Source organism: Haliaeetus albicilla, chromosome 5, assembly GCF_947461875.1.
Source record: "Haliaeetus albicilla chromosome 5, bHalAlb1.1, whole genome shotgun sequence".
Classification (NCBI taxonomy): Eukaryota; Metazoa; Chordata; class Aves; order Accipitriformes; family Accipitridae; genus Haliaeetus; species Haliaeetus albicilla.
In genome coordinates this window covers 43390474-43417938 of record NC_091487.1, presented here as the reverse complement: position 1 = coordinate 43417938, position 27465 = coordinate 43390474, and the positions used below count along the sequence as shown (strand labels likewise).

Here is a 27465-nt window from a genome sequence, read left to right as displayed (position 1 = left end):
CGTGGACTAAAAAGACACGTGGCCTCCGATCCGCACCTTCCAGATTTCTGCTTAAGAAGTTTTATCAAGCCTCCTGTGGCTGCATTCAAGCATCTTTCCAGCTAGGGGCCACCCTGGGCACAGATAGATGCTGTCTGCTGAGCACTAAAGGCCTCTCTTCCCCTACAGCAACAACGTGGCTGTCTGAACTCTAGCTGGCTGATGGCAGCACCTGGATGCCGTCCAAAGGCAGTAAGTTTCTTGCAGCTGAATATGTTTAGTCCCTCTCCTAGGGCACAGTCTCCATTACGGAGCTATTGTTTATGACCCCAATTATCTCCCAGAAACTGGTCCTTGCCTGCAGTTAATAACCAAGGCTAAGTGATCAGCCGTTAGGACTCCAGCAAACTGGTTGTTAACTTCTCTGTCCACCAAGATCAGAGTCTTTTACTGCTATTAGAAACTCAGATTAATGATGCGTAACAGAAGTGAACTCTCCTGTGACACAGCTAGGTGAGGCCAGGTGAGGGGGAAAAGAATCACTCCTTTTTCCTGGAAGTATCAGTTGAGCAGGGAGGAGATGAGCCCTCCTTTAACTCTCTTCTCAGCCTCCCTGATGTCTGGGAGATGACAAAGAATATCTCATTTTTGCAGAGTACTTTGAACTTTTCTTGGGACCTGGATCAGGTGGGCAGATCTATATGTAAAATGGGCTCAGTCTCCAGAAACTGCTTTCAGGGACCTCTTCCAAAGTGTAATTCCTGCCCTAGTATTTCAGATTTCCAGCCGTTAACAAGAGCAGGCTAACACCGCAAACCCCTGTAGGGCAGGAAAATGAGACCTTACTTCAGAAAGAAAGGCCATACAGGACCAGCATGTAGTGTGTAGAAATGAATCTCAGGTTTCAAGGGGACATCTACGTCCAGTAACAGATGTATCGCCAGCCTTTCCCAGCCTACTCCTCACAGGCTGATTTGTAAAGCAGCCCTCCAACAACTCATCAGATAATAGTAGTTTCAATTCAGAAAAAGCTCATGTCGATTCCCTTTCACAGCTTTCTTGTCTTCTGAATGCTAATGGGAGACCATCACCCCTGTGCTCACAGGCTCACAAGGGCCACTAGGTATCTTATAGGACACAATTTTCTCAAGAGATTCACCAACACATACTCCATAAAGCATGAAAGTCTGACTTTGGGGAATTACCACCATGGCCTTTGCCAGCCAGTCTGTCCCAATCTGTACAGAGACCCTTGGAGAGCACCAGAAAAATAAACCCAGGTAGTGCAGCTGTGCAACTGTGGGGCTCTGGGACAAACGGACAGTGACACGGGAAGGGGAAGGGTGGCCAGAACAAGTGTAAGGATTCCTGGCTGGTTATGCACAACATTAGGAGTTCGCTCCTACAAACGACTTTGGGTGCAGTGAGCTCACTGCCTGAATCTCAGAGTGTGACTGTCTCCTCCTGCTGCCACAGATACGCAGGGAACAGGAGAAGGAATAGGGCACTGCTTGCTGAAAGGTCTTCTGCACCCAACCTCCCCTGCTCAGATGTCTGCCCCTCCAGCTCCCTCCTGTCATCTGAGGGACAGCACTGGGACAGCTGACGTTCAGGACTCCCCCTCCTCAAAATCTGTCCTATGCTGTCCAAAAGACATTTATCCTCCTAGCACACTACGCATCAGCTAGGAAAAGGCAGACAAGGAAGGAAACCATCGGGAACGAAAGGCGGCACCTTTCCCTGTCTGACCAACTGCTGGATGATAGAAGACCACGGATGTGTGTCACCATGGGTGACAGCCGGGTGAGGATGAATGCCTCTGCGCCATCAGCAGATGGTGAAGGAAGACCTGGTGATAGTTAGAGGAAGTAACAGATTTTCTGGTGGTGTGAGGAGGATGCAAGGATCATCCTGCACTGATGGAACAGCACTCAAAGAGTGGAACATTTCCTGCTAAAGTCTGCTAGCGCTTTTTCTGTGCTGCCCGGTCCACTCCCAGCCACAACCCCCATAACCATGTGTACATGGCGACACTTTCTAATGAAAGTGGAGCACTATTTATTGTGCGTGTGGCTGCCATCAACAGAGAGGCTCTGTCAGCAGACATCCCAGCACCCAGGTGCCCCACAGAGGCACCTGAACTGCAACTGCAACAAGCACAAACAAATGCTTGTGGTGTGAGGCCATGCCTGTAAGTCAACGGCCCCCAGCTAGTGACCACATAACAACTCACAGGGAGCCTGTGGGCCTGCGTGATCCTGAGGGGAGCTGAGCGGCTGCCGAGTCCTCAGCTGCCGTTCTCCACCAGGGCTTGGCAAGAGCAACGGGGCCACCACTCCCAGAGACTGCTCAGGCAGCTTTAAAAACACGCTCTTTCATCCTTATGCATGGATTTACTTATTCATGTATTCTCAACAGAAGCACTAACGGCCATAATTGGATCCATTACTGGGTTATTAGAGCTCTCAGTCACTGCCTCTGCAGCCTTGCGCGGTGCTGGGGAAATGCACAGGAAGAACAAACAGGGCAGAGGCACGGCCGGTGGCAGGGGCTTTAAACATTCGTTAAGTTGTTGCTGTGGCAACTAAGAGAAAATTTCTGGCAGGGACTGCGATGTGTGGGGAACTGTAAACTTCTCCATTTGTGGAAAACATTGGTCATGTCTCTGAAAGGGAGGTGGAGGAAAGACAGAAAGAAGGGCTCTTTTCAGAGACTGCTACAGCAAGAGCCAAAAAATGGTCTGCTCGCAAACTTATCCTTATGGCAAGCCCTGATGACGGTTGGATTCTACATACCAGAGCTTCCCAGGAGCCAGTGCACCGAGACAGAGCTGGCGTGTATGGAGGAGCACTTCTAGGTATTCAGTCCAGCTGGTCTTGATTGCCTGGAAAGCAACTGAACCGCTGCACGGACGCAGGCAGCGCTGGAGTCCACTTGCTTCTACCTTCACCTGCCTCCTCTGCCCCATAACCTACCGAGGGTCTCCATGGAAAATGAAGCTCGTCTGAGAATTAACTTCCATTGAGACGATAGATTCTGGAACACCAACTTTCCATCCATAAACAGCGGGAAATGGAAAAGCAGTGGTTAGGTCTGGAAATACTAAAATTTGGCTAGGAAGGCCGAACCTGATCTCAGAAAATACTGTACATTTTCAAGATTCTCAGCCCTCTCGGCAGTCAGGACAGCAGTAACCACCTGGATAAAATGTCACATATCCTGACAAACTTCAGAAGGCATCCGCTACTTTACCATCTGTCTCAACATGGGTTGCAAACTTTCAGGTTCAGCATCTTAAGTTCATGTTTAATTACAATGCAGGACCTGCAAAAGCAGAATCAGCATTGATTTAATGTTGATTGATTTAACGTTGATTTAGGCTAAACAAGCTGTGCTGCGCCACCTATTTAATTTTCTGGGAGATCCCCCCATTCCTGTCTGAGCCTGCTGACCTAGCATAGTCCAATACCTCCTGCCCCCCACCTTCCCTGCTCAAGGATCACGGTTGATCAGTTTGTTACTTATGAAGTAAATAATTTAGTCTGGAAACTCAGAATGGCACAGATGCCTGATGCGAGACTCCAAATTCTCTCAAGTTTAGCGTATAGGTTGGAGCTACCAAATGAGCACTTTGCAAAAAGATTCAAGAGTGACAGCGGATGCTGCCAGCAGAAAATTTGCCTACTGAGAGATATCGTATAGGCAAAATGATTGATGAGGATTTCAGTTTTTCTCTGGAGTCAGCAGCTTAACCATGAAGACTTTATTGCAAGTTAGACTCGCTTGGTGGGACTGATTTCTACTGTGAAAGGAGGAGCAGAGGGAATGGGAGGACAAAGATATGGGACTGGTGTCGGGTCAGCGTGGGGGAGCGGTATCTAAGCAGCCCCATTGTAATGCCACTGGTCTCTTCTCCTCTGTCCCCTGGTGCCACGGAGGCTCACGGCTTCCTGACCCTGCCCTCACGGCTCACACAACTTCACTGCATTAATGACCTCAGTGAGAATTTTTTAAGCTGACTGACAGCAACCTGGAAAAAAAACCCACCCAGGAGCTATGAAATTGCACCATTGCCAAAGGGGAGCTTAACGCAGGGCAGGAAAGAGGCACTGGCTAAGTGCACAGGAGGTCTTTAAATAGACACCCTGGGTCTGCTCTGCACAGCATTAAGGATCTCGGTGAGTCTTTGAGGTCAAGGTAAGAAATGAGTACTTGCAACCTCAGTGAAGCTTATGCTTACGATACAGCTCTAATTATCCCTTTAATCAAAGCAAAAATCCTTCAGTTTTGCAAATCCAGCCAGCAAAAGGCTGCAAATTCACAGCTCAGTCACTTAACCCCCAACTGCCCCACACACTAGAAAGCCAAGGAATACGAAGTTTTGAAAGGCTTCAAAATTTTACTCCACTTCACCTCCTTTCAACCTTCCACCTTCATTCCTAGCCTACGACACTTGGATAAGGACTTGTTAACAAGGAGGTTTAGAGAAGAAATGTAAGGCATTGCCTGTCTGCAGTTGTTAAAATCTTAAATCTGTAGTATATGAATGTTGTTTGTGCAGACAAAAATCTTTTGTTGGCATAAACATCACCTCAATCGACACTTCTGTCATTCACTGAAGTGTATGGCTTATATCAAAACCTTACATATTTTATTCTGGTCAATGGAGTTCATGGTGTAGTTACTTCTAGTGAACAACAGAATTTTCTTCACTGCAAACTTCTTTTAAAGTACTTTGTTGCTTTGAGACACACAGACTTTGGTTTAAATGCTACAGTAAGGGAGAAAAAAAATCAGTCTATCAAACAAGAGAAAGGTAGACCACACACAGATCACTTCTCAATTTCCAGAGTCACTGATGCGGTGAAGATATATGTTGCTTGAGAACAGGCTTGTCACTGGCTTTGGGTGGTGAAACATCAGCAGCAGTTAAGGTTGGCTGGAAAATTTTTACCGTGCACACATGACAGTTTTAGTCTTGACCTTAGAGCTGGTAACACCTGCATCTGAGCACTTCCAAACTCTTAAGCAGTCCTAGGCCTTGAGAAAACAGCCTGCTCTCATAAATTAGGACCCTATCATAGCTGATTAGGTAAATACAAGTTTTACTTTAAGTTCACAGTTTTGAGGGGCTGGCCATTTACTCAGGAACTCTTTTTAATTATGAAGAATTAAGTAGCAGAAATTATTGTGAAGCACACAGGCTACACATATGAGGTCTCTGACTCTGGAGATATCAAATATGGAGACCGCTTTTTTTCAGGCTGATTTTCCGCCATATACGAATATAAAACCACAGGATAATCATATTCAGTCCTCTACTGTCAGGTAAGGTAGTGGAGGTGCCACAGCTTACCACAGCTAAGCACATTATTTAATTCTCATTAAGTAATCAAATCCCATCTTAGAAACAGTTAGGTTATTTACCCTAGTACTCTTACTTGGATATCTAAAATCTTACTGGTCTTTTGCTTAGAAACTTAATTTGCAGCCTAAATTTATTCATGGGCCATTTATACCCATTTCCTCTTGTGCCAATGTTGTCTTTTAGTTTAAATTGCTCTTCTCCCTCCCTGGTGTTTACTCCTCTGATGTATTTATAGAGAGCATTCGTATCTCCTCTCAGGCTCTGTTTTGCTAGATTAAACAAGCCACACACTTCTAGTCCTCATGAATACAATGGATTCTCTATTGCCCCCACCATCCCAGAAGCCTTTCTCTCTACCTATGTGCCAGTCTCATGTCAGGTTTTGTTGCACATGGGTGTTTGGTAGCGTGCAGAGAACTGACAAAGCCATGTATACCACCTCCTCCCTAAAGGGACAGCTTGCCTTATACAACCTAGGATTGCAGTTGGTTTTCAGTATATTGACAGAGTACAGTAATTTCTTTCATTAAGTAACATACTCTAACACTTCTCTTCCCTCAACTCCCTCATGAGCTCTCAGCTTACACCAGACATTCTTGTTATCAGTCCTTAGGTGTACAGTCTTTTTTCTGGTACTGTTAAAAATTGTTACATTTCTATCATTTTGGTTATTGGTCATCAGTTTTCACTGCACGATATCCAAGCATTGCTACCAGTACTAGTAACATGCTAACTGTGTTGTATCACGCCTTTTCGTACGTCCATACCCAACAGAAAATTTACGCTGGAATCTAGAAACGGCTCAAGTCATCCCAGGCAAGTATCTGTTCCAGACTAGGAAGAGGAGTGGTTCTCCTTCAGCTCCAGCCTCCACCGACTGAGAAAATCACCACTTCATCTGCATGTATACGGGGCACAAATCACGTTCTGCTACTGCCCGAGACTCCAAACCCTCTTGCGAGCATGCTGACTCCTGGCTGTGCAACTGGAGACCTTGGGAAGAAGCCAATTGCCCAGGTGATGTTTTTGCATCCGTCTGGTTGCAAGGACAGATGAGGGGACTGTCCTGTGCAACAGTGTTTTCCGTGTACCAGCCTACCTTCCTGTAGGTAAGGTAACTCAGGTGGGCAGGAGAGAACCACTCGAAGAAGATCAAGCGTAACCTTCTCTGTCCTCAAGGCTCTTACAGCTTTTCATTTGGTGAACCCATTGAGGACTAGGCTTTTCACAATCTCCTCTTTCTCACACCTCTTGCTCGCTTTTGGATGGTAGGAAAAGCAGCGCTACTTTCTTCTCCAGCTACCACAGCTGAGGTGCTTGCAGCCCTTATGCTACAGAATCTGACTTTCCTCCCCTAATTACCTCTCATTTCTCCACTTCTAATTTACTTGTTTTGTTGAGTAGAAATTCTCGAGGGCAGCATGGCCTTGTGACTACAGCACTCATCAGAGACTGCAGAATGCAGCTATAAAATACAACGTTAGTAATACCTCTCTCAGATCGCTCACTGCCTCGCTACCATGACAAAAGACATTTGGAAATGCTTATCAATAACATTGATTACAGCCCAATGCTTAGGTTAGGTAAGTATTCTCTAGTGCTCACAAAAGCTGCCTGTGAGTGCGAGTCTTGCTCTAGCAGGACTCAAGTTGTTTTAGATGACTTTGGGCCAAAAGCAAATTGGTTTAATTAACACCCTATCCATATGGGGCTGTAAGCCAAAGAGCAGAACAAAGCCCTTGCAGGAAAGGAAGAGAACAGAAAAGCCTGGTCCTGAGCCGGCTGTTTCCAAACCTGTTTACTTAACTATTAGCGAGGGTGGCTTCTCCTTAATTTATTTACATAGAATGTTTCTGTAACCATCTGCTCTTAAAGCTAAACAAAAAATTATCATCTTTCTCCTGCCACTGCAGAGACTCCCTTGGATGTTCTTAATAGTATAAAAAAATCTATCATTTTAATGCAGACAGCTTGGCTAATAAAAATGATCTGTACCATTAGTAATTATGCCACAAATACAATGCAAACAAGCTGCCTTCCTCTGAAGAGGCCAAGCATAAAACACCTCTCTCACCAAGCAGGGGCCAGAGATGACAGCACAGCAGTGGGATTTGGCTTCTCCCTTCTCTACCAAAGAGCAGAAAAACCAAGAGAAGGGCAGTTTAATTAAGTTACCATTACTCACTTCTTTGACAAGCTTTAGGCGCTTCAGTCAAACCTGCCCGGGCCCCATTTTCCTAGGGAGATTTTCTCCAGACTATTAATACAAAGCCATCCTCCTGAAGAGGGCTACCTTGGTTTACCAGCTTCTACATTCTCACAATGCGAGAACCCCTTTAAGGCCCTGATGTATCCACCTTTGCTGTGAAATGAGCTGATGCAGCTAGCCCCAGTTAACAGATGGGAAACTGAGGCAGAAAGCAACTAAGAGTAACAGCAAAGATGATGGAAGAAAGCAGCGAAGCAAGAGAATCAATTCAAGCCATGAAACTATTACCAAGAAATCGAAAACATCACTTTAGGTAGGGCCTACTTAAAAAAAGCTCCACCACAGGCAATTTGCTAAAAAATGGAAGGACAGCACTACTGGCCCACGTGTTGCCTGACACCATTTCGGTGTGGCTGGCACTGGACTAGCAGGCGTGATACCTAGATGTTGTTTCTCATCGACTGCTGCTCCCTTCTATGAATGGCAGCAAATCACTTAACCTCCACAAGTCAGTTTCCTCCCACAAAAAAAGCAGTAAGATGCTTAGAAGTTCAGGGATGAATGAAAGGAAAACAAACCAACGCAACACAGACGGAAATGTTGTTTTCTTTAAACAAGTGCTAAGGGAAAAGGAGTAAGATTACGCCTCAAATTATATCAATAAATTATGAACATACCTCTTTACTAAATAATTCAATTGATAAAGAAATGTGTGTAAAGAAAGATAATCAATGTCTTGGGGATTTTCAAACACTTCTGTAGAGAGATGAGCATTGTAAGAAATGAAATGCGAACAAATTGGAAGGCCAGTACATGCCATGAATTCCTGTAGCCAGAGGTCTTGCGTGAGCTACATGAAGAAAACCAGGAGCGCCTGCCCTGGCAGTGCTGGCTGGGCATGGGGATGTCAAAGGGCTGCACGCTTACAGAAGCAGAAGATTTAGTCCCAACTCGGCCGACCTGGCTGTTGATGTTAATTTCCTTTGCTTCTCTTTCTCGGTCCATAAAATGGGGCTAAGGGCAGGTCTGTTGTGGGATGCTGGGATGGTTCATGTTTGCCTATCATTTCAGAAGCTAAAGATGCACAAAGGAGGGCAATTCTTAGCGAGGTAGGTAAGAAGAGCAAACTACAACTGACGGTAACAGGCAGGCATGAATTGACTCCTCGGTGAAACTACTGCAGGAAAGCACCAAAGCTGGTGCATCACAGGACAGATCGTGCAAAACACAACCAGCAATTTCCTGAGCTACAGCAGGGGAAGCAATCCACGAGGAGGGAGCCGTAGCCGTGGCCGTGAGCCAGTCCCAGAACCGCAGGGAAATACAGGAGCTTTACCAGCTGATGTTTAATACTGAGGTTAGAGATGCATATAAATCATTGACATGGATGATATCTCACCCATGAAGGGATTATTAAGGATAAGCTAAGCTACTTTTAAAAACAACTCTTTGGATAGTTGCAGAGCTGATCGTGGCTTGCACCTGGGCAGGACTGCTAGGGAAGATTGACGACTGATGCATAGGGATCAGATACTTCAGTTGCACTCGTACCTACACAGAGGCTGTGAGTTGCAGATCAAGGAAGCTATCAGGTTCCCAAGGCCCATCCCCGAATCTGTCAGGGTTTGCAAGTGACAGGCTGCAGGCAGATGGCGGGGGAAGCACGGTGAAAAGGAGGCCATTATGCTACACCAGATAGCAGTTGCTTACCCCCCCCACCTCATCACCATTTTCGCCTTGTATTGTTTCATGGCCTATTAATATTCATAAGAGCCTTTCTACTGTGTTTGCACTTTTCTATCACGCTCGCAGGCCTGATCCCTACTTGCCTTAATAGGATGCAAACCTCATGAAATCAGATCTTATTAGCAAAACTCCATCAGACGCCCTCAGCAATGCAGTACCTCAGTCCCCACTCCTGCTAAAGTGAAAGGGAAGCCTTTCACACTGTTGACATCTGTAGAGCTCTTAATCTAATACGACATTTCAATCTTAAAAGCAGAAACGAATAGGAGTAAAACACAGTGCAGGGAATGCCACTGAATGCTGCTGAGTCAAGCCCCACAGCATCGCAGCCAAGAGATGCAAAAGACCTTGAAAAAAAGTTTCTAATCCTGGCTTGCAATAAACCTGACCGAACAAAGGTGCTGGTTCATTAACACCTTTATCTCACTGATGGAAAACTGCTGACTTACCCCCAGACGAGTTCCTCCAAACTCTCTTTCCTGAAGTACAAATCTCTTGGCTTTCTCCCACATGACAGTGATGCTATCCTAGTACACAACCTCACCCTTGGGGGCTTCAACACAGACAAAACTGAAGGGAATGAGCAAGAAAAGGCACCGCGGCAATGTGGTGACCTTATCCACCACCTCTGCTCCCTGCCCCTCCTCACCTTTTAAACCACTAACTTGATCAACGTGCATGAATTTTCAACTCTTTTGGCTCAACAGAGAGGAGAATAAGATTGGAGCCTGGAGTGCAGCACCAACAAGTATGCTCTGCACTTCCAGAACACATGCCTTGAGTCCTGCCTTATGTCTGTTCCATACATCATCACTGGTGATAAAGATGCCATAGACTGATTTTTCCAGATCCCAGGTGAAGTCTGTGCCTCTGGCAGAAAGAAAAATCATTGCTGGAGCTGGAAGGTGAACAGATTTTAATTTGTAAGTCAGCAAGTGAAAATAAATACAGAATGTACAGTGTCACATTCCTACACAGTCATTTTCCTAAGTAGAACAGTACATTAACACATTAATTTTAAAAGAATTTCCAGCTGCAATAGCTAACAAGGATGTTGATAGCAGGCTTTTACTCACTGAGTAAGAACTGCTCAAGTCTTGACCCTGAACTGCCCAAATCCTTTCTGCTTAGTTAACGACCTTCATTCTGTATCAACAATAACTGATAGCAATTTGATGGAAAATTGCTGACCTAATATTCAGGACACTTTGCCAGTCAGGTTTGATACAGAATGGTTCTGTGGTGTATATCTCCCGCTCTCAATACATGGGAGCACAGACTCTTGCCAAAGATCACATCTTATTCTTGGCAGATGGTTGAGAAAATGAGACTAGGCCCATATGGATCCAAATTGCTGAGAGCAGAGTTGGGATTTAATCATAGCCTTTCTCATCGTGGAGAGGTGAAAAGCTCTCTCAAATCACCCGCATTACCAAAAGGTCCTGAGTGCAAGGACTCAGGGGTATCTTATCTTTAGTTATTTCTAATTACAGGGCTTTAAAATGTCCTTTTTTTTTTAACCTGTTGTGTGAACATCAAAGGAAAAGAGAAATCTGTTGCTATTATTATCTATTCATACTTACAGCAAGGAAATTCAGCCATATCATAAGACCATTATCTCTGACTACAAGGATTCTTCCAAGTGTATTTGATAGGATTAAGGGGAACTGGCACTGGGACCAAAGGATAGAGGCAAAGTTTCAAAAGAATACTTAGACATTTAGATTTTCAAATTACTGTATGAGGTGCATGCTGTAATTTATAGCCAGTTGAAACTGCTAAAGTTAGCCAGACAAGAGTGGATTATTGTATCGACTAAGGCTTTCTACAAGGGTAGCACCCCAATTCAGCATCCCGATTGATAAGGTCAGGAGGGACAGTGAATTCTGACATGTAAGAAGGTTTTAGGAACACTTCTTCTCTCAGCTTAAGTGCCACCTTATCTGAACCAAGAAATCTCTGATTAATTTGCAGACCTCACAAAAGGTTTCACCAAAACATGGGAATAGGTTCTTGGAGCAGAATTACAGGATACTGCAGCAGCTGCTACCTCAAGGGTGTATGTGCAGCACACTGAAATCATCGTCCCAGCAGAGTATGATAAAGAATGCCCTCTGGATCCCAACTATCTTAAACAAATGCAAGCTTTCCCAAGCCTTTCAATCAGTGCCACAGATACATAAACCCACCCCTCGATACCATGTGGTGGTCGTTACTTGTGTAGTGCCTGGAGAAAAAGATGCATTGTGCTTTCCCTGCTGCATGGCTGTGGTTTAATCCCAGTCAGCAACTAAGCACCAAGCAGCCACTTGCTCCCTTCCCCCCCACCCAGTGGGATGGGGGAGAGAATCGTGGGGGAAAAAAAGTAAAACCCATGGATTGAGATAAAGACAGTTTAATAGGACAGAAAGGAAGAAAATAATAATGATAATAATAATAATAATAACAACAAAAATGATGATGATGATAATAAACTATAATAATAATAATGATGATAATAATAGAATTGGAATATACACAACAAGTATATTTGCAATTGCTCACCACTTGCTGACCAATGCCCAGTTAGTTCCCAAGCAGCAATCCGCACCTCCCAGGCCAACTCCTCCCAGTTTATATACTGGGCATGATGTCATATGGTCTGGAATACCCCTTTGGTCAGTTTGGGTCAGCTGTCCTGGCTGTGTCCCTTCCCAACTTCTTGTGCCCCTCCAGCCCTCTTGCTGGCTGGGCATGAGAAGCTGGAAAATCCTTGACTTTCGACTAAACACTACTTAGCAGCAACTGAAAACATCAGTGTGTTATCAACATTCTTCTCATACTGAACCCAAATCATAACACTATACCAGCTACTAGGAAGAAAATCAACTCTATCCCAGCTGAAACCAGGACAGCATTCAACTAAAACTTTAAGAAACCTCATTCCTCAAGCTGTGCCAACATCATTTAGGCTGTTGGTGTGCAAACAAGGAGGTAAACAACAACAACCACAAAAAAATCATGTTAATTTCAAGCTCCATTAGAAATGCAGAGTTTGGCAGTAAGAAAAATCAATGTTTGTCCAGTGGAAAAAAATAAACAACCAGCACTGATAGGGACACAAGGGCTGTTTTCAAGTTTCTAAGAGGATGTAAAAATCTTGGTACTCAATATCCTCTCGACTGGGCGAAAATTATTTTCTTATCACAGAGACTATTTGATTCTGACACAGGGAGTATTTTGATGCGAATTATCCAGCCCCAGATACTGTCTGGCAATGCTTTCCTTCTTTGTACATCTGATCAGCTCTGACACTAGGACCAATTGATTTCCTTTTTTCTTTTCTTCCTCCATAAAGATGTCGTCAATTCTGGTTTGTTCTGATGAACTCCACAAACGCTACAGCAGATACATACAGATCTCCCAGGGCTGACTTCCAGTTTAACTGTGCTGGATAAGACACAGCTAAAACCATCATTCTTAGGTGTTACTAGGTGTCTGGGATAAGACTTATTCACTGTGACAAGGAAAAAAATCTTAAGAAAGGATTGGAGGGCTGACCTTTCAGCAGCACCTGAACTGAGGCCAGTTTGAGCAAGAAAAATCCTCCCTGGCCTCATCTAGAGAAGCAGCATTTTAATTTCTGAGAAATAGCAGGTCCCCATTAGACCCACAGTTTGTTCATCTTTAGGAAAAATCACAGCCATTTGCTACCATGACTATGTTAATTTGTTTAAATGCAGCAAACCTCTAACGCTCTGGGCCCTCCCAAAGCACCAGCGTGCATTAGGCTAAGCTGCAGTCTACCTCATCTACAAATTCACCGAACATCGGGGCTGCTGCCTGATGGGAAAAGCCCAAGACTTGCACTCCCCAGCAGCCTGCTTGTATGCTGCAGGCCAAACCCTGCCCTCGGCTATGCAAACTCCGGGGGGCTCTCTTCATTTTAATGGGCTCTGCATGACCAGGAGCCTGCCCCTACGGCAGAATTCAGCTCCAAGGGGTTGCTTGGAGCATGGTGACCGATCTACCCCCTGCAGCTGCCATCCTGAGCACTTATTTTTCCTTATAGAAGCACTGCCTGAAAAAAAAGAGACAGGCAAGCCAGAAAGCTTAAACTAATCCATTTAAAATAAAAAAAGGTATCGTCATTTTTGTACCCTTCGCTGGACGTTATCAGTCCCCTGCTGGTACAGTCCAGCACAGACAAAGAGACAGCTATGTATTATGTGAGGAAGGGAAAACACAGAAGCTCCAGCTAGAGAAGGTCTATGACATTAGCTGTGTTCTCCTGTCAATGGCTGGAAGTTAAACCCTCCTTGCCTGCAGGTATCCCTACAGGAATGTGAAGACAGGAGTTCAGCCAGAGATGAAATCTAGCTGTTCTGCACAGCAGCCCTAAATGAAGAAAGACCTCCCTTCCAAAAAGCGAGAAATAATTCCCCTTTGTTCCCAATAGATTAAGTCTGTTTTCACTGTCAAGAATGAAAAATATCCCAGAGGAGATCCATTTAGCAGAGACTACACATTAAAGGACTCATACCAGAGAAGGCTAACATCGTCCTCTGGCAAGTGCTCCCTAATTTTCTATAAGTATCACATCATGTGTCAGCTCTTAAACAACTGAAAGATCTCAAAGTAAAGTGGAACTTTTGGAAATCAGAGAGCCAAGATCAAAATGAAATGCACCAACACTTGGAGTTAAAGCCCGTGTCTAAGTGCTGGAGGGTTTCTCAGCTTGCATCTCTCAGTTAAGAGGAGGAATGCTGCTACTACTGAAAAGGCCAACACCTGACAGTGAAACGTGTAAGCCAAGTCAGAATGGCTCACTTCCAGATTTAAGGTACAGCACTGGGATATGCAAGCTTCCCCTGCCACTTACAAAGCTAGCTAGCTGCTTTGCAGCTTGACTTCCTGCACGTTTTTAAACGAGCTATAGCAAAAGTGAAGATGCTTAGTCTCCAATGTAGACAAATCCAACCGGGATATCAAGGAGAAAGCATATGCTAACATGTGCGAAGGAACCGGTGAAGTCTCAGATTATATCGATAAGTAAATAGACTAACAGCTTTGCAAGTCTTACCAGCAGATAAGAATGATGTACACTTCAACAGCGATACAGCATCTATTATGCACGATCAATTAAAGAAAAGACCTGGCATTTCTGGTGAGGGAGGGTAAGGTCAGTAGCTGTAGAGATTCAGCAGCTCTTGCTTCAGAGAACAAGCACAGCCGTGTGTCAATTCATTCACGAATTCAGACACACCGATACAGGCCAAGTCTGTCTTTAATTTATAACTTTTTGCATTTTGACAGCCCTCCGAGACTGTTAATTCATTTGTCTCTTCCCTACATTTCATGGTGTCTGTAGAATATGTATCAAGGGATGGAAAAACAGCCCAAATATATTACCCAGGCAGCAAAGGGGGGTGAAGATACCTTCGGCTGCAAGCCTTTTTTTTCCCCAATAAAAAGACTTATTTTTCTTTAACCTAAAATAGCTAGATGTAAGGTTCAAAGGTGATTTTTCATTAGAAAGCTCTATTTCCAGGACCTAACAATTCCTCCAAATATTAACCTCTCATATTCAAATTCTGCAGGCCTGCAGTCTCTTCAAAGACACTCGTTTCTTGGGACATTTGATCCAATTGCTTCTGACCTTTTCTAGTATGCTGAGAGGCAGTGAGGAAAGCAAGAGGGAGAAGGATGGTAGGGGAGGGATATGGAAAACAGGAAAAATTCTCATAGAAGAAGAATTCTTGTTAGCCTATTCTTGAACAGCTTCACAGTCAAAAGGTTTTGAAATCAAAATTGGCATGGAAATATTTCTGCCTGAAGGATTTCAAAGAATAATCCCGGAAGGGTTCCTCGGGCATGGCCTGACTCCAATGGGAATTAGTTTTCATTTGACCCAATTATACATGTTTAAAAAGCACATGCTGAGTATGCCTGTGGGGTTTTCTGGTAAGCTCGTTAAGGAGTTGATTTTGTCCTGCACCGAGTGCTCTACCTCAGTCCTGAAAAATGCTTCATAAAACCATGAGACTCATAAAAGTCCATGGGACACTGCATATTCCTTAAAATGAAGCAGGTGTCTATGTGCTTTGCTGGATCAGACTTGAGCTGTGGTTTTCCATGAATTCAGTCTGTGGTCCCAGAATGGCTTTCTAATAGAGATCCTGATCTTTCAGAAATTTTGCAGATTTAGTATAGTTGTTTTGTAGACCCATAAAAGTAATCCAGAGCCTCCTAACCGTTCTGGCATCACAGACTGAAAAGCACTGGGCCAGGACATGCAGTAGAACTGGTCCCAAGCTATTCAATCAAATTATTATTATTACCACCGCAAGTGTGTTGAAATGGGCATTTTATGAAAAAATATTAAACTGAGATGAAGACCTGCTTCAAATCAAGTTCATTTTAAAATTCTTCAGCACAGAAAAGAGGCAACCGGAAACCATTGCTTTGCTCAACAGGAAACATTCTAGTTTACCCAGAATAAAACATGTCCTTTATAGTGCTTATTAGCAGAAAAAAAAAACAACTTATGAAAATGAATGGTTGGTTTCACAAAACTGGTGGTGCATTTAGTTTTTATGTAATAGCTCAGAGATGAGAGCATTCACCAAGGACAGAAGAAAACTAGGCTTAATGGCCCTAAGATTCAAACTTTTATCTCCAAATTGCTTGTGGAGTACTATATACTTAGGCTATTCTGTATTTTGGGATAGGCTTCTTTTAGTGTTTTCTTCTATGCAAAAATAATTAACCATGCAGAGGAGCAAGAAGTGGAATTAAAGCACTCTCCCTGCCAGGTCAGCATTCTCATCATCAGGCTCAGGATTTCCATCAGTACCTTCACAAGACTGCGAAAAGCACGACTAAGGGCATCGGCCTCAAAACACTCTCTAGCTTGTCAGGAAAGGAGCTTTCTTAAGGGGTGGAAAGCCTTCTGACCTGAAAGGATGGACTTGCATGTGTTTCTCCTATTTTCTCCATGAGTGCTTAAGCTAGAGTCTTAGATAGCAGGGTATGATCAAGATGATAATTTCTTTTGATATCTTCTCCCCCTCCCCCACCACTTCCTCACTGGACATTACTAGAAGATGTGGGTTTAAATGAGCAAATGGTTAAGTAATTACTTCCCATCCCTCTCCCTAAACATACTCACATTATAAAAAATGTTGCCAAGCTCAACTACGTATGAGAAGTAACTGCAGTTAAAGAACACCATTTGAACTTTAGTATAAGCAGCCTGACCTCAAGAGACCACAGATTGAGCTCATTTCCCTGGGGGACGCAGGAACGTTGAATCACACATAGGGTTAATGCAAGATTGCAGATAATTTAGGTCCCAATTTATTTACCTTAGTCCCTAAGTTACAGCTAAGGAGTACTGCTTTCGGCATATGTACAAATGGTCAAATCACGTTCATCATTAGCTGCCTCAGCTCCGGGAAAGAACATGTCTAACAAAGTTACCTGCAAAATTATTGGTGTAAATGATTTACTGAGAACATCTGTAAGAGGCCTAATTCAGACACGCTGTGATAATGAAAACAGGGAAACCTAGAGCAAGAAAATTAAAATCCTACAAATGTTTCTAAACTTGCATACAAATTATCATATTCCATTACAGTGTATTATTTGAGAACTATTGTTATAGTATTATTAAATATAATATTGTAATGCAAATGCAGCAAAAAGAAGAGATAGGATTTCTCTGCAAAAGCTGATGATATGCATGTTCATATTTTTGCACACTTTCTCTTGCATCCTTAAAGTTCTCCTACAGGATACTTTCTCTTTGACTGTATACAGTCCTGCACTCTCTATTGATCCACGGTAGGACACAGGCTATCAAGTTCAAGTTCCATATAAACTGCTCACACCAGAAGCCTACAACTCTTTGAAAACAGAGCAAATAAAGGAACTGCTGCTAGACCCCAGACTGCTGCAATACTAAGAGCTTCCAAGCCATCTGCTGAGATGGTTCCTAATGCATTTTCATCCCAGGGGGGAAAAGCCATGGCTAGATGAATGAAACACTAATGCCAACACTCAAACCACTCCTCCACTGGCAACAACGATCGCTAAAGGAGAAGCTGGAGGAAGAGCAAACCCATTGGGTAAATCCACTTGCTGCAAGCACCAAATGGTCCAAATCCTCTGTGGACCATGAAACAGACAAATGAATATTTGATAGAAATATAATTTGAGAAAATGAAAGCCCTGCTCAGCTTAGCAATGAAATACACTGGTTATTTGACCTGTCGGAGGAATAAATCTGCAGCATGCACCAATTACATCCAGATTGTGATGTGAAAAAACTCCCAAACTAGTTCCTGAGAAAGCAATATAAACCTTTACACAAAAAAATATACTGTATGCCAAGACACTGCCTTTCAGGGGTCACTGTTGTTGTAGTTTAATTGCTTGCTTTGTAAGTACTGCCCAGACATTGTGTTACACTCATGTCCTATTCTACTCCACGAGCTGAGGTCCTGCCAAGCTTAGAGCAATCTTTTAGAAGAAGCCAGCCATTAGATTTTGTCCTCAGGATGTCTTTGAAAGGAATTATGTAAGACCAAACACAAAAATTGGGCACTAAGGAGTGGGAACACTACGAAAATTCACTACAACATGAAGCAACTCATAGAGGATTTGGTAGACTCTGGTAAAAAACGGGATTTTGTCTGGTTATTTCTTTGTAAAGGAGTAGCAGAAAGGGCAAGAAACATGAAATGTAAAAGAAAAATGAAGGTTCTTTAATGACATTTGGAAATCAGTGGACAGCAGGCAAATGTTTGTAACTCTCCTATCAGTTACACAGCTATCAAGGTCTGCATGGTTCTACCCTTGCTCTCTAGCCGTGTGACTTCAGGGAAGCGACGGAGACCTGGTAAGCAAGAGCTAGCTGAACAAACCCATGTGCTGAAGACTTGCTAATGCCATTCCTATCCTCAGCTTCTTCCAGTGTTTACTCTGAAGATTTTCTCTCCCTTTGCTCTACCTCCTGCTTCATTTCACCTGCCCCCGCTCCACGACAGCTCTCCATGAATACCTGCTCGCACGGGTACTGTGAGCAAATCCTGCCCAATACTCCACCACCTAAAGGGAGGCAAGCAATGAGCCCTCTAGCCAGTGCAACCATGCAAACCATCACCTTCCACAGCATCTCTCTTCGTCTGGACTTCTGTAAACTTTCTGCAGAAGAGATCTTCATTTATTTGTCATGTCCAATACTGAGGGAGAGAAAGAGCAGATCTAAAGAGGCGACTTCCACCTAGTTTCTTGACAGTCACAGAAATAATGAACAGTACTAAAGCTGATTCATGGCAGGAGATGCAGAGCAGAAGGCGCAAATTATCGTGTAAGCCCAGGTCTGAAGACAAGATTGCAGAACTGTGTGTGGAAAGCACAGGAGGAGCCCTGAGATGAAACCTGTTCACTGGTTTGAAACATGTCCACAAGGTATTGTCTTGCTCTCAGAAGTTATAAAGGAGAAGGGAGCAGGGAAGAAACAAAAAAGAAACCATATTAAGAAAATCCAGAAGGGGAAAAAAATTACCCCATAGACATTTCCTCAGGATTTTTGCAGCTACCCTCTGGTTTGAAATGGAGGGTTTAATTCCATAATTTGACAAGTACGACACATTTTATACGTAGGAACAGGAAGGGAAGATACTTTGTCATCATGGTAAGAACTGAGGCGAGTATGCTGTTAGCCTGTGAGCCAGGCACAGAATTAACATCTCATGAGTGAATCACGCTATACATATTGACAATCTGACAAACCTAACCTGAGCGACACCAAGAAATCAAGTCTTTAAAACTACCTAGTCCTTCATCTTAATCAGCGCCTGTGTCAGGCACCTCTTCCTCCCTGATACAGTTTGTTTATGCAGTTACGGTCTTGCGGCCCACACTGGTGAAGCACAAGTGATAGTCATTTTGAAACAAGACAAGCAAAAAACCTGCAGCATGGACTGTCTGAACACATTTGGTTGGTGTCTGTCAGAGATGGTTGTGTGACATGTCAATACAGGCTTCCCAATGCTTCTGCATTAGGCCCCATATGTGTTCTGATAGGAAAGACCTAAAAAAGCGCGGGGATGCTGGGAGGTGTATCTAAATAAGAGACAGACCCAGACCGATGAGCAAAGTCCTTACGTTACCGTTTGTTCCCGAATGAAGCCTAGCCTGAGAAGAAGACTCATGCACTAGTGATTAGATCCACTAGAAATAAGAACCATTACAGTCCGTTCATTAAAGGGATCACGCAGCACCTGCAAGCAGAACTTGGAGCACATCCGTTCTGCAGTTCCATGCTCGTAGCACTAGAGAAAAAACAACGTTACGGCTACAGCTGAATCATACTATTTTGATGATTCACTCGCAACAACCTTAGGGCACAATAAAAAATTGTGGCTTCCACGGTCTGTTGTCTCTCATAAGGGCTGAAATTTCAGACAGCCATGACTCAAGAGTTCACATGCATCGCTAATGCATCACTTGTGCATTGCTGTCAGCACGGCGAGGGGAAGAAGAAAGTTAAGTGCAAAAGTTACGCATTTGGGCTTTGTGAGGTGTGGAAGGTGGAGATATTCTAACACATGCATCACAGAGCTATACTATACAACAGCACGTACAGGTCCTTGGGCCACAACACTTTCCCAGACACCTGGAAAAAGTATAGCTCTAAGAACCTCAGCACAGGTGAGGGCTCAGAGGGGATGAGAAAGGATAGTATAAGCACGGTATTCAAGGTGGCAAAAAGTTCAGGTGTCTCTTTACACAGCCAGCCAGGTTTTCTTTCAGCACTGCAAGTGACATTATACCACCAGGTACTAAAAACATCCTGCAGGCTCACTGTTGTGGTCCCTGGCCAGACACCATGTCTTTGCGCTGGGTGACAGCAAATCTTGAGCAGACCTATGCGAAGAACTTTCAGCCCATAATTTGATACATCTGGTTTTCCTCCTGTTTCCTCCAAGCACAAGTTGACAGGAGGCTGGCTGCAAAAATCTCGATCTACTTTCAAGTAGAAAGTGAATGCTTTCCACAGCCTGTTCTTGTTCTACATGCAAGTGTACCGTGCCAGTGTGGTGGGTTTCAAACTGTATCCCTGCAGAGGGATGGGTCTTTTGTCTTGTGACTGTGCCTCTCCAGAGTCACTGGCAGCAGAAAGGGGATGCAGTGAAAAGAGGGGGCTGGTTTGGGAACAGGGATGGAGAAATGGAGCCACCATGAAAAGGGCTGTGGGAGGAAGGCAGGTAGCACAGAGAAGAGAAAAAGGATCTCGTGACTTCCAGGAGTAGCAGAACTGGGCCAAAACTTTCTGCAAGAGCTCCAGGACAGGACTCAGTCATAATAATAATTGTTCAAGATACAGCATTTTTCCTTTGCTCTTCTGGGAAGCTTTGCCTTCTGTTTTGTGAGTTCACCCTTCTGTTAGCTGGAGTTTTCTTAGACAGCTGCAACTGTGCAGTCCTTGAGCTGACCCTGACACAGCCACCCCCTCCCACTCACATCTCTCCTGCTCTGCTTCTATGGCAGGTTCCCAACAATGTCTTCTTGAGAAGACATTCCCCAAGATCATGTTTTCCCAAGTTGAGAACAGTGGCCCAAGTGATTATCAAACAGTTCAGTAGGACATGGAGTTTGGGGTGGGGGAGGAAGTGGCAGAGGAAAGAAAAGGGTTTGGATGTGGATGCAATTTCCAACATGAAAACAAATAACATTCTGAACTTAGCACTTCAACGCACTATTCAAAACTCATGTTCCTTGAACATTCAACTCAAACATTACCTTTCGTGGGTAGGAGGGCTGGCAAAGCTTGAGTGCTCTGAAACCCTCCAAATGCCAATGGGAATGACAAAATCATCTTGAATTAGGATGTGCACTCATGCAATGTGGCTCATGCCACAAAATAACTCAGGAATGTAATTTTTCTCATACTCACTGCTCGGTACCTCTTAAAAAGGGAGGAAAGTGGTCTTTACTGAGGACATGCAGGTTGCACTAAATTGATACGATAAAGCAAATCCTAGGCACTTGGCCTTCTGTATTAGAGCAACTTGGCATTATTAAGCAATAACTCTTTAAAAACACAGCATCCTAAGTGAAAACAAACAGCTCAGAAATGCAAGGCATCCAGGAGTTAATTTCTCTAAGTAACAGAGAAGCAGAATCCACCCCTATTTCTGACATCTTCCATTAGTAAGTTTTCTAGATGAGCAATTCATGACACTGAAGAAACGAGAGCATTAGAATGTGAAATGAAGGGTGATGGATGGAGACCGTAGCAAAGAAAATGATAAATCATGATTTGAGCTACAGATCTGCAATTCTGGGGAACACGGCTTCTTCTGACTCCGCTGGATTGTGTTAGACCACACTTTCCAAATACATCCCTCTCTATTCTTTGGCTGTGAAATTAAACTAGGGATGTAGCTATCATGAAGGAACTATGATCAAGAAGGAATTAAGAAGTCCTAAATATGCTACTGTATAAATCAATGGAGAGTGCACGTCTAGAATACTATGCACACTTACGGTTCTTCCACCTTGAAAAGGACATAATAGAACTAGAGAAAATGACAATAATTTTGCAATGCTGTTTGTTGAGAGGTAAAAAACAGCTTCCAGATGAGAAAGAAATAAATAGTTGAGATCTCTGCAGCTTGGAAAAGATACGACTAAGGATGAATATGATAAAAAGCTTTAAAGCCATGAATGGCATACAGAATTTGAATAGGGGATGATTATTCATTATTTTTTATACCACACAAACTAGGAGGCAGCCAGTAAAATGATCAAGCAGCAGGTTTAAAACAGATGAAAGAAATGATTTTTCAGACAACACACACTTGAATTGTGGAATTAAACTGCCATAGATTTCTGTGGAGGTCAAAAGTATAAATGGCTCCAAATGTGATTAGATAAATTCATGGAGGACAGGTCTATCAGTGGCGATCAAATGTGATGGTTCAGATCAAGTCTTTGGCTCAGGAAATGCCTCAGACGCAGATTGCTAGAAGCTAGAGAGATATACTGGGGAAGAATCACCCCAAACCTCCTCTAGCACTGGAGTGGGGAACATAGACTAACACTGAAACGCCTCAAAAACGTCCCTCTCCAAAGGCAAGAGTGACCACCAGCCCAGGCAGATTCACCATGGCCTGTGGAATGGCATGCCTAGTATCACAGATCACCTTGAGAGTGCCAACCAGAAGAGATTTAAGGAGAGGATAAATCAATTTTACTGTATTACAGAACAAAGACAATTATTTGGATTATAGAACTAAGAAGAAAAACAGGTGCAGTATTTCTGAAGGAGCTCTGCTGTAGACTTTCATTGCCTCCTTGAATCTTGGGAGTGTCTGTTTTGTGTGATGACTCTCAGTCTTTTGGGGAAATGAGGAAAATAACAAAGTGAATTAATTATCTACTTGAAACTTAATTCTGCATTTCTGTTCTGGATTCCGTCCAATGCTTCCTCTCACATTAAGGTGTAGAGGACAAGTCCAGTAACACTTCACTATCGAGTGTTATTTTGGAGTACTAAGTCGGAGATGCTTCCTAGGCATCAGGGCAGAGGGCTCAAATTCACAATGCAACACAGTGCCCCACGTATTCAAATCACGACTTAAAAGTACAGTCTCACTAAAAGCCTAGAATTGGTTTTCTCTCAGGGCAAGGACACTTGATGATATCAAAGACATCTGATATTGCCTTCCCTATCCCTCACCCGCTCTTTAATACAAGTAAATGCACTATCCTGCAGCCACAGTTAAGTGACATACAGGAGGAAGGCAAAGGAAACAACCCTAAATTCATCTGAGGACAAGTTCACCTTTGGTTGTCAGAAAGTTTTTAGATGCAGTGATTTCTTATGACTTACTACATGCTTGGATTATCACAGATTTGGTTGCTTCCCTAGACAACAAAATCCTCTTTTTGATTTCACAGCATCGTACAAGTCACATAGCATAAAACATACACATCCTGTAATAATTTTCTGATAATCTTATGACCTCTAACAGGGTGCAAGATGCAACTAGATGCTATACATCACATTAATATTGCTGATGACTCACTCGACAACAGAGGGTTTATACATAATCGCCCCTTTCCTGCAATACAAGTGAAACATCTCACGCTCATATGGAAGTTTTTCTCAACTGTTCAAAGCATTTTGGGGTTGACTGTGCTACATTTAGGTGCTTCACCAATACCATCACAGATTCAGAGAAATGTTCAATTAACATCACACTTCTGATTTTCATCTCGTCTCTAGCAGCACACAGAGACCAAACATGATACACAGACAAGACACAAGACGATTTAAGAAATGGGGTGACTGTCCCATGCAGAAGCTTGGGACAAGACCTGCTTGTCCAACGGAGCGGCAACCACATAAAAAGTAATCTGTGTAAAGCACCAGAGTAACAGCTCAATTATTTGAGCAAAGCGAGGAGACTGTGTCTTACCTACTATGTTTTTACTTATGGTACAACATGTGCACCATTTCCTGCTGCAACTTGCCAGTGAGATATCCTTATTTTACTTGTTTCACTTCCTACATTCAAAATGTCACCAGCCATCACTTCCCAATAGTCATGTCACACTGAAAAAGGCCAATGACTTCCAGACACTAATTTTTTTTCCGGCACATTAGGTACGTATAAAATCCTTTCAGGCCCAGTGTCTATGAAAACAATGTTGTTCAGGTCTCCATGGCTTCCCTGAAAGGCCCCTAGGCACGTCTGTGCTACGTCACGGATCTCAGTCTCTGCAAGGCAGGGTCATTGCCATCTAGAACCTCGTCTCCTCCAGGCCAGTGTCTCTTTCCTACCCTTCAGTCTTCTGCACTCTGATTTCTTTGGTGCTTTTGCCCACTACTTCACCCTAAACTTGGATAAACAACAATCAGGATGCCAACCTACGATCTTTGTTCTCTCACCCACTATCTTTCTTACTGCATGCTCACTGAATAGGTTTCCCCTCTGCTTGGACTGCAAGCTCTACTGGGACAGAAATGACATCTCTGATATTCTGGGGAAAATCGAATACATTTTGCCAACAACAGTAGGTTTCGGAGAAAATTCTGCACACCCAAGAGCTACAGAATTGGGTAAGACCTTACAATATTCGGTGATAAGAGCTGCAGCATCTTTCAGAAAGATCTGGTTTGGAACAGTTACTGGCAAAGCAAAGACACAGCACTCACACAGTGTGAACCCATGGACTTGCAACTGCCTTGGCTCTCAAGCTTTTTGCAGTCACCATGAAAATGTCAAAACAGGTCAGGTGTTTTCACACTGAGATCTCTTGCCGGGGAATTCGTACTGTGGGTGGCATGGAGAACGCTGGGTGTAAGACAGCTAGAGAAAGGACTGGAGAGAGACAGGCTGCAGAACCACGAAAGGGGACGCTACCAGAGCAAACACAAATCTGAAGCAAAGGGTCAGCTCTTTTCCTTCCTGAACAGCTCAGCTTTGTGTTTTGCCAGTCAAGTCAGGGTATGCTCTGAAAAGCAAACAGCCAGTGCTTATAGAAAACTGTTACATTTTGAACATGTTCATTTGCAAGCATCTCCCATGTGAACAATTCCTGCTACTTAAATTTTTCTTTTAAATGTAATGAAAATAAAACTGTTGTGCATTAAAACAAAAGAAGATGCCATGTTCTCTTATTATTTTCTTCATTGTTGTCCCTGGAGTACAAGCCTCACCATAAACAATCCTTTTGTCCTCCAGGTATACCACAAACACAAATATCTGCAGACAAAACCATTTGCAGCTCCTTTTCAGGAGCAAACGTTCTTTGCACCCTGTAGTGCATTATCTCTAAAACGTCTTCCAAAGATCAAATCCATCCCATGGTTCCTATAAAAGGTCACGTTTTGCAATGTAGCCTACAGAACAATGACATTTCAAGGATCAAAGAAAAGGTTAAAATATTCCTATAAATCTATTCTTGGGACTTTTAAGTATTTTCTACGCAGAAGGAAATGTCATTTTTCTTCAGGAGCAACTGAGGGCTCTGTGATGGGTAATGGGTCTGTTAGGTTTTATATGGTGAAAGAAAGATGCACTTCACTCCCCAACTCATGCAAATGAAACCTAATTTAATTTTAAACCTCATTTATTTATTTAGATTTAATCTAAAACTCCCACATCAAAGCAAACAGAAAAACAACAAATACTATTGGGGCCTTAATAAAAAGAAATTGCGGCAAGCCAAAATAAAACTCGGAGGAGCAGCTTCTGCATAACGTTATAAATTATGGCCTTGTAGAGTACCCCAGCCCGTGAAATCCTTTACTCAGTCAGGCTGATGCCGAGTGAATGCTGAGGATTTAATTCAGTCGCTTAATGCTCCGTAAATCTGAGCTGGCGTTGAATTTTGAAATCTGGAGCTTGGTGGTTAGAATTACAGCAGTGGGGTGGAGAAGCTTTTGTGGCGAGAAAGCAGCCGGTACCCTCTCCAGGCTCCCAGGAGGTCATTTCCAGGTTCTAAATGAAATGAGCTTATGGCTCCCACTCACTTCTTAATTAGCACTAAATTACACTCACACAGACGGCAGATACTGTACGCAGGGGAAAGAAGGTGGCAGCCTAGAAAAGACTGGGGGAGAGTGGGAAGTAACACTTTCTGTTCCCCTTTTTGAAGTGGCACGGCTCTCTCAGCCCTGCAGACCCTTGCTGCGTGGGTCCCTCTGGCTCACTGTACATTTCTAACTTAACAGGTTCTTTATTTGAAATGATGTGTAAAGGGAAACTGGATGGCTCAGGAAAACAGGAGGAAGATAGAAAACTTCACAGCTTTAGCTGGAATTGGCTTTATTCAGGCCAGTTCCTAGTTAGGCAAGACTCTCCACAATAAAAATCTAAATACTGCAGATGCTAATTGGGTGCCTCGTTCTTGGCAGTCTCACCACAGACACATGGAGGACGGAACAATCATCTCGGTCTTTGATTCCTGCACAACAAGGATAAAACCCATTGGCAGGAAAAGCACTCTGTGCGTTTTAGACTGGTTCGTTTGATGAACAATGCACTTGTTCACAGTTACAAAGCAGAACAGTTACAAAGCAGAACTGTTTAACTTTACAAAGCTGGCAGGAAAGTCTTTAGGAGTAAGGTATTGAGGGCATGAACCTGATAATGGCCAGAACAGAAGCTTACCTCATACCTGACCGATGGGAATTCTTCAGAAAGGAAAAGAATGTTCCTCCAGTTTCCTTTAGGAGTCTGAAATCCCCATCTTTCATATTTGTGGCTACAGCTTCGGTAACTGGCCTCTGTCTCTTCTGCTCCTTCTTGTAAACTTCAACGTCAGGCTGGCATCAGTGTCAATAGTGGCTTTGTGGGGCATCCTAGCAGAGTCAGGCTAAAAACAGGACACCAGGAACTAAGTTTTACAACGTTTGGATCACCTACAGCACTAGGCAGAGCTATTTGGAGGCATCCAGCACACAAGCCACAAGTATTCCTCCTCAGCCCAGACACAACCTCCACCTCATTCTGCAGATGCTTTTGTGTTACACAGACTCTTTTTGTGAACTCCGGATGATGCATAAAGCGAGACTCAGAATGGCTGAGACCTCTGTGACCACGTCCTAATCTTAGTATACCCCATTTCCAAACTCAGTTTCTGGTTATGTCAGAGATTTCATTAAATCCTCATTCTAGATGAAGAATCCTCATCCCAGGCATCTGAATCTGTCATCACGCTCTTCTGCACGGCCATGTAGTTTTCCTAATTTGTTGAATTTACTTACTGTTTGTTTGCTGTTGGTTTGGGGTTTTTTTTAGATTTCCTTTCTTTCTCTGGATCTTCCTTGTTTATTAATTACCAGTCACTGAATCATGCCAGAAGTCTTCCCAGACTGAACTGCTGAAAGGTTTATTTTTGTACTGCTTACTCTTTTCTCGTGTTCATAATTCCCCATTTACCATACTAATTGTGCAAATTCTGGAGATCTTCAGTGTTGCACCAGGCTTCCTATCTGTGCCTTTTTCAAATTTTGAAGCATCCAGATTCTGCTCCGTGTTCTCCTTACACCAGTAGTTTACAGCCACTTTAGAATCTAGACAGAACCCCCTCAATTCTCAAAACTCTCGGTCCCATCTCAGATCTTAGTAATCATATTCTACAAACAGGACGTAACTGT

General features: G+C 43.4%; 1 protein-coding gene across 4 annotated transcripts in view; it reads right to left on the bottom strand.

Moving 5' to 3' along the window:
* The window catches only part of LOC138685519 (transmembrane protein 263-like), a 246408-nt gene that overhangs the window by 17098 nt on the left and 201845 nt on the right, over positions 1-27465 (bottom strand). Inside the window, exon 3 of one of the 4 annotated variants that reach the window (XM_069784463.1) lies at positions 26484-26681. The exons of the other annotated variants lie outside the window; for them this stretch is intronic. Coding sequence (XP_069640564.1) covers positions 26484-26562 — 79 coding nt within the window. The 5' untranslated portion in view covers positions 26563-26681. The remainder of the gene's footprint in view (positions 1-26483; positions 26682-27465) is intronic. 4 annotated transcript variants of the gene reach the window in all.